General features: G+C 47.8%; 1 protein-coding gene across 1 annotated transcript in view; it reads right to left on the bottom strand.

Annotated features, from left to right (window-relative positions):
- Positions 1-11,144, bottom strand: part of Vstm4 (V-set and transmembrane domain containing 4) — a 106,272-nt gene that overhangs the window by 94,808 nt on the left and 320 nt on the right. The window contains exon 2 of the mRNA XM_008834138.2: positions 1,647-2,045. Coding sequence (XP_008832360.1) covers positions 1,647-2,045 — 399 coding nt within the window. The remainder of the gene's footprint in view (positions 1-1,646; positions 2,046-11,144) is intronic.

The raw sequence follows: 11,144 nt of genomic DNA, 5'->3' as shown, positions 1-11,144 counted from the left end.
TATCTTTGCTCTGGAAAATGAGCATAACATACTTATTGAATATGTTAAAGCTGTAATGAAATGCTTCTTCTAAAAAATAAAAAATAAATATATATAATAAAAGAACATAAAGCAAAAAAAAATACTAACATTCCAATATGGTATTTGTCAATCATGATGTTTAGGAAATGCGGATTCACCTCCTATCTGCCTCCAGGAAGAGAGGGTCATCTGGGGCCTTCATCCTTTCTCATGCCTTTCACAACAAGCTGTGGCTAGAGCTTTGTTCAGTTCCACTGGACAGCAGATGAAGACTGCTGCTCTTTGTAGGCCTGGAAGTTCACATCAGGTCTCCTAGCATGTGCCCTTTTGCACTGCCAGGCACCTCAGCTAAGGTGAACAAGACACAGCCCTGAACTGGGGGATGGGCACCGACAAAGATTTGTTCCCTGACCAAAATCTAGCCCAGCTCCTCGGAACTTTTCTCAACTAGATTCGACCTTGGTCTAGACACAGTTGAACAGACAATTTCAAATAGTTCAAGACCACATGTCTGCAATGATCCACTCTCCACACAGAGATCACTTGAGAAAACTCAAGGTGTCCAGAGAACATTGTGTTTGTTCCAGCTCAATCTGAAGACACCTCATCTTCTACCCTCTGTGGGGAGGAAGGGGCCTACTTCTAGAAGCTTGTTACACAGTCAAACACTTCCACATGGGCCAAAGACTCCACTCTCTTGTCAGTGTTATTATGCTTTGAATCTGAAATGTGCCCCCATATATACATATATGTGTGTATATGATATATATATATATATATATCATATACACACTATAAATATTGAATACTTGGTCCTCAGCTGCCGGTTCTATTTGGGAAAGTTGTAGACACTATGGGAGGTTGAACCTACCTGAAGAAAGTGGTCACTAGGGGGTGGGTACCTGGGGGCATACTATCCCCGAGTCTCTTCCTGTCATGATCTCAGCTTTGTATCAGCTATGATGTGAACAGCTGCCCTCCAGCACACACTCTCCCTGCTAAGATGCTCCAAGTAACCTCCTCTGAATATTCTAAAACCATAAACCAAAACAAATCTTTCCTCCCTTAAGTGCTTTCTGTCCGGCATTTGGTCACAGCAGCAATCAAAGTAACAGAGACAGAGCTTTTTCTCTGACTCATCCTTTTCTGATGCAGTCCACTGTGTTCTACTCAGTGACATCCTCCCAACTCCCCCACTCCATCTTTGAAACACCTGGTCCCCTGTACAAGACCAAGGTGAGCTCAGTTCAGGCTGTCCTCTAACAGATCACAACAGTTAACTCCTGAATAAATTCTGCCCTGACTCTGACCACTAGAAATAGGGTTGGACCTTCTTCATCTGGAAGCCCATAAAGTCCAGTGTTTCACACATGATACAGCTGGCCTGGAGACAGCTGCTTAGCCAGTTACCCCTTCCTTGCTTCCATGCCTACATCTTCCATCAGCCCCCGGGTCTAAGATCTGTCTTCATCTCCCTGGCTCCATACACAGACCAGTGGCCCACAGAGGCCATAAGATGTGTTCTCGCCTAGCAGAGCCAACTGGAACCCCTGCATGGTGACAGAAGCAGGGACCCTGGCCTACCCCACAATGCACCTCCCCAGAGAGGCCAAGAACACTCTTACCTCTCATGTCTGTTGCTGCAGAGCCATTGGACCAGGCTGTCCACTTGTTCTTGTGCTTACTGATTTCCTGCACCTTGCAAACATACTGTCCTTGATCAGATGGCCGAAGCGTCAGGACAGACAGCCGGTACAGCACTCCTCGCCGTTCCTCCAGCAGGAACAGCCTCTGCCGGATGGTACTGCGACTGAAATTCCCATAGTATTGGATCATCCGGAGCTTGGTCATCTTCACCATCAAGGCCTCCTGGGAGCCGGCACGGGCGAAGAACCAGCGCACGGCCAGCAGGCTGTCCTTGCGCCTCTTTTGGGAAACGTGGCAGAGGAGAGTCGCATTTTCCCCCTCCAGGTAGTTTACCACAGGCCCTGGGGACACAGTGACATTGAGAGCACCACAGACCTCTGCAGAGGTAAAGAGGAAAGAGGGGAATGAGTAAAAGCTGCAGCCAGGCCTCAAGCAGCCAAGCCACAGTCAGGAGCGGGGGTCATGCTTTATGCACCTGGCATCTGGGGGCTCTGCAGGGTCAGAGAGGCAATGGTCTGTCTCGGTGCCCTCCACCTTCACTCCCCAGTCTCATGATGCCAGAGGACAGGTTCTTTTAGGGGTCCCAGAGCCCCCACACTGCCATCTTTGATGATCCCATTCACATGGGATGCCAAATACTGATCACCTGGCCAGACGCGTTTTTCAAAAATGATCTAATTAGCCATTGGCATTTAAAATTCAGATGCTCACACATGCAAATCAGAACATGGAGAATTTCTTTAAATGTCAAGTTCACACCCCATCTTCTCCAGCAGTCTCTCCAGTGGCTGTTTTTATCAATATTGACAGGACTGTGGGTCAGAGTAGCCCTGAAGCAGGGCAGAGCAGCTGCCTCTGATTATTGTTCAGGAAGCTGCGCCTGTGCGCCTGTCTGTCTTCCTCCTCCCCGCACATTTCCTGTTTTAGTGAGTCCAACTATAATCAGTAGTGCTCATGCAGTGGGCTAAACTAGCACCAGGGAGCCAGAATAACAGGATCTCCATGGCTTCCTTGGACTATGAGTTGAAGTGCACAAGCTAGAAAATAAAATATATAATTTTTATTTTATGTGTATGAGTGTATTACCTGCATGTATGTAAGTGCACCTGTGTCATGAATGCCTGCAGAGGTCAGAAGAGGGCATTGGATCCCCTGGAACTGGAGTTACAGATGGTTGTTAACGGCCATGTGGGTGCTGGGAATCAAACCAGATCCTCTACAAGAGCAGTCAGTGCTCTCAACTACAGAGCCATCTCTTCAATCCTCCCTTAATTAGAACCATTGGGGGGACTGGTCACCCCCTAGCTACGGTTTTGCCTCTGAGCTGACCTTCAACTGAGCCACCTCAACACCCACACAAGCATCCAAACCCAATGACTCCAGAGAAACTAAACACTGGTGTCTTTTGCATGTGCCTACCCACGATGCACTGTGGGTGTTACGGCACAGCCATGCTGCCCCGAGGCTCATGGGAAGAGTCATCCCTTGTGCTATGGTGTAAATGTTTCTCCCAGTTCGAGTGCTGGAAATTTAATCCCCAAGTCATAAGTTGGTGGTATTTGGAGGCGGGGCCTTTAGGAGATAATTAGAATTAGAGGGGGTCAAATGACGGCATTAGTAGCTCTGTAAGAGAAAAGGTGGCCTGAGTTTGCTCGGTCTCACCACACAATTCCTTCTGATCATTTTGTGATGGAACAAGACGGCTTGACCAGGTGCCAAGTAAATGTTGATATAAGCTCTTGGACTTCCCAGCCACCACAACTGTGAGCCAAATGAACAACCAGTCTTCATCCATTACAGGTCTCACTTGTTAAAGTTACAGAAAATAAATTAAAACTCTGGCAGATAGAACTGAAAGATGGCTGCCTTTTCCAGGATACTAGAGCCTTTCTACCCTCAAGGCTACATTCTCACCAGATCATACAACCCCACTCATACTCTCTCCAGGACACAATCCAGGAAGCATCACTTGCCGTCCACCCAACCACAAACACAGGTGTCCTCAGAATCATTCTAAACCACAACTTTGAGATTTCCAGTGTTTCCTGTTCCCACAAAGAAGTCTGGACCCCAGATGTCAGTGTCACCAAAAGCTCTATCCCCAGGTCGGTGCTACAGAGAAGCAAGGAAGAAGGGGAAAAAAAAAAAAGAGATCAAGAAAGATTTGAATATAGTACAAAGAGATTGTGGATCAAAAAGGAGAGGTTGTGCTCGGGGAAGGGTAGGAGCATCACAGAGAAATATTCTTTACTGCAAAAATCCTGCTGATAGATCACTCATCTCAGTCCATTTTGTGCTGCTATAACACACTCCTTCAGACTGGGTGCTAACCTTCTTGCTAGAAGATTCTCAAGATAACACAGGACATTGCATGTCAACACGGGTGCTTGAGAGGCCTAGCCAAATGTTTTTACCAAATACCCATCCTCATAATAACAATCCACTGACTGAAGGAATGGATTAATCCATTCATGAGGACAAAGCCCTAATCACCTCTTAAAGACGCCACCTCTTAATATCTTTAATTCCAGAGATTAAATTCCAACCTGAGTTTTAAGGGAGATAAACTACATTCAAATCATTATTTACTTTAAATAAACAGAACACTTGAAAAGCTATGAACTAAGGATCAAATTTCCTTCATCTTCTTTTCCATCTCTTAGAAGCCAGGTAATAGCCACAGGATACTCCAGAATCGTATAAGGCTTTAACTTAATTACCTCCATTAAGTGCTTTCTGTCAGGCAAGGTAGAATGTGTAGGGGACTTAGGATGGGACATATTTGGAGGGAATTGTCCAGCATACCGCACTATGACAGCCTTTGTTTATCTTCAACAGGATGCTAAGCACCTCATGTGAGGTTCCCTTTATAGTGATGAGAAACAAAGTCAGTCCCAGAGATATGGGAAACACAGATTAACAGGCATCTAAAAAAATCCTGCCTTAGGCACAGGACCCTCAAGTGTCACTTTACATGGCAAAAGCCATTCTCCACTAACTGGGATAAGTCAAATCTCTTGAGCCAGCTCCAGAGTATCTATGGGCTGCTCCCTGGCTTCCTTAGTAATGGCATCACTGTTGTCAATAGTCAAGCATGAAGGGCCAAGGAAAAGGAGCTGGCCCACATCTTCACCCACTTGGCCGGCACCTGGCCCGTGTGCCACATTCAATAGTTGGATAGTACTTCCTCCCGATGGCTGAGACCCATTTGAAATGCACATAGCCTCCTGCAGGAGTTCTCTGGTGTGCAGAAAGTCAGCTGGGACCCCTGGTTGGCCCCTACTCCATCAGCCATTGAGGATTAGACAGGGAAAGAGAGCACCAAAATGCAGCAGCTGGCTTCCAGCATCCAAGGCCGGCTTGTCCCACCCTCAAGGGCTCCCCACTGGAGCCAGAGGAGCTGGGAAGAGAGGAAATGGAAACAACATGGGTGGGATGACAGCAGGCTGGACCCCACGCCCCAGGCTCCTTCTGTTAACTCCACATGAAGAGGGGATTATTTATAGTGATTGCAACCAGGAGAATGAGCCAAGTTTTCCAGTCCCCATGAGGCCAGATTCCATCCTGGAGGCAAACTAATAACCCTTCCCCTCCTGCAGTTCAGGCTCTGGGCCATCCCCAGAAAGGAAGGGACTGGTGTAACGTCCCCAGGGGACCTTTTCTCTCCAGAAGCTTGTCTCTCTGCCTTCCTTCTGCCCCATTTTCTCTCACAAATGGCCCTGACATCTGTTTCTTCCATGGAAATACAAGGACCTTCATTATGAGCTGAGTTGTATACCCTAGAAAACTCATACATCAAAGTGTTAGACCCTGCTACCTCCAAATATGACTGTATTCGAAGATAAGTAAGTTAAGCAAGTTCCTTGGAGGTGCATCCAAAGACCACATGAACCCAATATGAGTGATGGCCTTATAAGAAAAGATGGGGGGACTGGAGAGATTGCTCAGCGGTTAAGAGCACTGATTGCTCTTGCAGAGGACCTGGGTTCAATTCCCAGCAGCCACATGGTGACTAACAACCATCCATAAGTCCAATTCCAGAGAATCTGACACCCTCTTCTGGCCTCCGAGGGCACTGCACAACATAAGTGCACTTACATACATGCAGGCATAACATTCATACACATAAAATATAAGTTTTTTAAAAAGAAAAGATTAGGACACAGACACATGCAGAAGGAGACTGCACAGAGAGAAGATGCCACTTGGGAGCCAAGCCAAGAGGCCTCAGGAGAAACTGACCCTGCGGACACACTGATCTCAGACTTCACCTTGTGCAAGTCAGGACATGTTTCCTGCAAAGCCACGGGGCATGCCAGCTGAGCAAGTACATATAGCTCAGTGGACAAAGGCTCAGCCCTCCACCTGCTACCAGCCTGATCTTCACATACCCCTTCAACACAGGGAGTGTGGTGACATTGAACTTGAGATGGCTAAGTGCCTCTGGCCCTGGTCAGAAAAGCTTTGTCGAAAAAATCACAGACTCTCAGTGGTGGGGTCCCCACTCAAAGCCAAATGCCCTGGTGTGTTGGAGTTACCTTATGCCTAACACACACACACACACACACACACACACACACACACACACACACACGTGGAAGCTCAGCTTGTGTGCACAAGCTGGAGTGCAGCCCAGGCCAGGGAAGGAGAAAGTTCAGACCCAGGACTTGTTAAGTATGAACACAATAGAATACTTATTTCTTGATACTTGCAGAGAGCACCGGACAGTTCCTGCCCCACAGTGTACATTGTGTCCCCTGTGGCTCAGCAGAGAAAACAACAGTGGGAGGCAGGATGGGGGTGGAAGTCGGGGAGAAACAGGCCAGCATGACTGATAGAGCATGCACACCCTGTGGGCAGACCAAGCCAGAAGAGACTGACCACACAGCGTACGCAAGACTGATCCCCACTCCCTGCCTTCAAGAATTGTTTGTCACAGTAGCCAGAGCAGAAAGCAATTTTTTGCTTTGTGAGCATACACTGCCAAGAGCTAAGGTAAGAGGTGGGCTTCATGGGAGCTCCTGTCTCCTCATTGTCCTCCACTGACTTTATGGAGCTGAAAGACCAGTGGTAAAAACACTGCTCACCAGGAAAAAAGTGAGAGACTGTAACTACAGTCATAGGCTCTACAGGAAACAAGCAGGACTAAAGAAAACCCTGGAACAAATAGTGATCTCCACTTTGGGTTAGAGAAGAGACCTGGGAAGGTTAGCAAAAGCTGGTGGCAGAGGTCTGCCAAGATGGCTCAGCAAACAAGGGAGCTTGCTGCTAAGACAACCTGAGTTCAATTCCTTGGGATTCACATGGTGAAGGAGAGGACCAACTCCCCCAAGTTGTCCTCTGATGCGAGACAGCGAGAGCGAGAGCGAGAGGGGGGGGTAAATAAATAAATAATAAATAAATAAATAAATAAAAAGCTGACAATATTGGAATAAATGAAGTGAAATTTAAGGCAGCAGCCCAGAGTGACTGTCCTGGTTTGTTTCTCCACTGCTGTGCCAAAATACTCTAACCAATACCAACATGGGGAGGAAAGGGTTTATTCAGCTTACATCTCTCCCAGGTCATCTCTCCCATGAAGTCCAAGGTAGGAACTCAGGACAGGAACCTGGAGGCAGGAGCTGGAGCACAGGCCATGGAGGAATGTTGCTTACAGGCCTGCTCCTTGGCCCCTGCTCAGCCTGCTTTCTTATGCAACACAGGCCCACCTGCCCAGGAGTGGCACCACCCACAGTGGGCTGAGCCCTCCCACATCACTCAACAATCAAGAAGATGCCCCACAGACATGGCCACAGGCCAGTCCAATGGAGGCAATTCCCTAATTAGGGTCCTTCAACCCAGGTGTGTCAAGTTGACACTGAAGCTATCCAGCACAGTGACCCTGGGAGAGGGTCCCACTATGCAACAGCCCTGAGGTATGAAGAAGTGAGTGCAGCCTGGAAATGGAAAAATGGGTGTCTCTTAGTAAACTGCACCCCATTGTGGTCTAGACAACCACTCCTCCCTGCACATGGGTCTGAGAAGGGTACTCTACACCCCAATCAAAGACCCAGAGGCCAGTTCTTAAAAGAAAAAAAAAGTGACAGTACAGGCAGAAAAGAGATTAATCTAAAGAAAGGCACAAGATTCCTGCAGCCATGACTCCGTTCCTTTAACAAGTGTGTGCTCTCATACAGGAAAACCCTAGGCATCCTGCATGGGCTGGGCACTGAGATGCACGTGGTGTAAGGTTCCCAGCTGTCAGGAACCAAGCAGCAGCTGTCCAGGAAAGTGGTAGCAAGCAGAGAAATTATGGGCAGAGGAACTGGGTGGAGAGCCCAGTTCAACAGAGCCTGGTTGGAAGCCTGCTCTGTTAGGAATGGGGCTTTCAGAGTCTCAGCTTCTGCATCTCAAAAGTGGGAAAACTATGCTTTTCAAGGAGAGTAAAGATGTAGCTGTGAGCAGAAACCCTTAAAATGTAGTTATTACTTTGCACACAGTGAGAGATAGGGGAAAGACAGTAGAAAGTAATCACACATTGCCCTTGAGCAGAGTAGGCTCCATGTACACAAGATCTGAAGACACACAGCAACCCCCCTAACCCCCCACCACACATTTTAACTTTAGCCTCTACAGTCCCTTTCTCAAAAGTTTAATACACTTTTAACAAGAGTCCCTAAATTTTTCTTTTGCACTGTTCCCACAAGTTATCTTGCTGTTTGTACTTGTGCATGAGCTCACCAAGTTCCTCAGGGATAAAATTCAAGGAGTCTAACCCCTGCTTTGTTTTCGCTAATGTCATGAGAAGGATGAACACAGCTTATTAAAAGACCCCTATGGAGTCCCAGAGTTCAGTCTTTTCCTGAAGCAGCAGTGGCTCCAGATGCTGGGAGTGATGGTTTTATCCAGGATGTAGAGGCAGCCCCAGCTCCGACCAGGCCATGAAGCTAAACAAGGCACTGTACTCTACCTCCTTCTCTACCTAAAATGATACCCCATTCATTTCTAGGGCCCAGGAACCTCTATGCCTATAATATGTTCCTGTGACAAATTAAGTGACAGCTATGTGATGTCTGGTTTACAGCAGCACATATCTCTGAAAGAAATGCATTTTCTTTTTTAAAAAATTATTTTATTTATGCCAGGCATGGTGGCACATGCCTTTAAAACTCTGGTTTCTTTATTTCAGGGCTTCTTAGTCTTCAATATATGAATGAAACAGTGAGTTTCCAGAAGGGAAACCAAAAAAGACAAAAAAAAATTTATTATTTTTATTTTATGTATATTAGTGTACTGCCTGCATGTATGTGAGTGCACCTGTGTTGTGCAATGCCTCGGAGATCAGAGAGGGTGTTGGATTCCTCTTGAACAAGAGTTAAGGACGGTTCATAGCCGCCATGTGAGTGCTGGGAATCGAACCTGGGTCTTCTGCAAGAGCAGTCACTGCTCTTAACCGCTGAGCCATCTCTCCAGCCTCAGCATTTTCTTATTTATTTAGATCTACAGCACCAGGAACTCTTGTTGAGGAGCATTAAGTAGAGGGACCTCCAGACCCAGCCCACAGGTCATTCGTCATAGTAATTCTATGACCTAACAGTAGCTGTGATCCAAGATAAATACTTTCTTGTCCAGTGATTGAGGTGGACACCTGCTCACGTGAATGCCATGCCAAGCATAGTTCTAAGCACATTACCTGCATCATTTCAGCTCTTCCCCATTAGCTGCTAGTCCTTATTTTACAACCAAGACTGAGGCACAGAGAAGCTGAGCAACTAGTTTAAACTCACATAGTGCATAGCAGAGATGGGATTCAAACCTAAGTGATCTGACTTCAAAGACAACTCTTAACTACTCTGGACTACAGACTGGTTTTTAGGAAGTATTTCACCTGAAAGATTTCTTTTCTGTAAAATGAAAAATGGGATTGGGTGACCAATAAGCTCCCATTGTACACCCACCCAAATGGAGAGGTGGAAGGAGTGTGGGCTTATGCACTAAGCTGACAGGCTTATTTCTCGGCACATATAAGTGAGGAGTCGTGAGGTAAAAGCCCTTAAAAATAGTGGATGGGCCAGGTCTGGTGGCACATACCTTTTATCTCAGCACTCAGGAGGCAGAGGCAAGCGGATCTCTATGAGATCAAGGCCAGCCTGGTCTACATGGAGAGTTCCAGGCCAGCTGGGGCTACAGGAAAAACTTGTCTGGGAAAAATAAATAAATAAATAAACAAAAAAGAGTAGATGGCAATGAAAGTCACACAAGCAGGAGCTGTGGGGTGACCCTGGACACAGCCAGAACAGACTCTAAAGGATGCCCAAGTGTTCCAAGAAGAGTAAGGATGCCCTTGACCCCTCCCAGTGCATTGGGATACCCTCTCAGATCTGCAGCAATCACAGAGTACAGAAAGAGGAACACCAAGGTCCCTTGCTTGCATCATTGGCTCCTCCACACAGACCACAGAACTCTGTCCCAGTCAGCAAGGTGACCTCTGTGAAGAGGCACATTTCCCATGGGGTCTCCCAAGTTCCGCTGCAGCTGTAGCCAGGGGACAATGGATACCTGTCGTCCTCCTGGCATCCAAGCCCCTTTCTCTCCAACCAGCCTACATGCCAGCTGCTCCAAAACTTGGTAGCAGAGCTGCCCTTGGAAAATGACTGAATTCTGAGCATCGGTTCCTCCACTGACAAGATAATATCAGCTTTGCAGTTACAAACACAAAGTCTGATCCCAACTTCCTGAGTTCAAATCCGTACTCTACAGTTGACAAGTCAGTTTGCAGGCCTGTGCCTCTGCTCCCTCATCTATAACATGGGGGTCATAACATCAACTGCCTTCTGCGGCTAAACCATTAAACGAGTCAATGCTTGTGTGAAGTACTTGAGTCAATAAATATTTGCTGCTGTTAGTGTGGAACACCGGTGTGATTAAATGAGGTCATACATGCCTGGCACCTGGTGGCTACCTAAGGAAGGAGAGTCACTAATGATTTTATTACTATTATTCTAGCCAGTATGGCCCTGGGGAACCAAGCGGAGAACATTCTTGAACAACTTACAAGTTTATGAGAGCCATAAACCTCAAGGCAAGCCGGCAGTGTAGGCAGAGCAGGGTGCTCATGGGGAAGTGTCCTGCTTAGGGCACCATATCTCACCTCAGAGGTCTGGTCACCTCAAAAGACCCACAAGCCAGTCCCAGCGTCCCCCAGGCTGGACGACCCAGTCGCGCCTGTCCTCACTGCTGCATCTTGGAGAAAAGTTAAGGGGAAGTTGGTGCCCCTGCAGCCTGGCAGGCGCTGTGTGTCCTGCACACGTTAAGAAGCTGCCAAGCCCGGGCTGGCTTCGCTCGGCGCTCCGAGGCCTGGGGCTGGGAAGGACGCTGCAGCGCTGTCCCAGCGCGGGTCCCCGCCTCCAGGCGTCCGGGAGGATGCAGCCCGCGCCCGCCCGGCGCAGCCCGGGGCCTCCCTGCCAGGCCCGAGCCCCGGCCCCGCGCCCCACCGC

The sequence above is a fragment of the Nannospalax galili genome, unplaced genomic scaffold (assembly GCF_000622305.1).
Source record: "Nannospalax galili isolate Female #2095 unplaced genomic scaffold, S.galili_v1.0 scaffold996, whole genome shotgun sequence".
Lineage (NCBI taxonomy): Eukaryota > Metazoa > Chordata > Mammalia > Rodentia > Spalacidae > Nannospalax > Nannospalax galili.
Note: the sequence above shows the minus strand (reverse complement) of the source record. Positions and strands in the feature narration are given on the sequence as shown.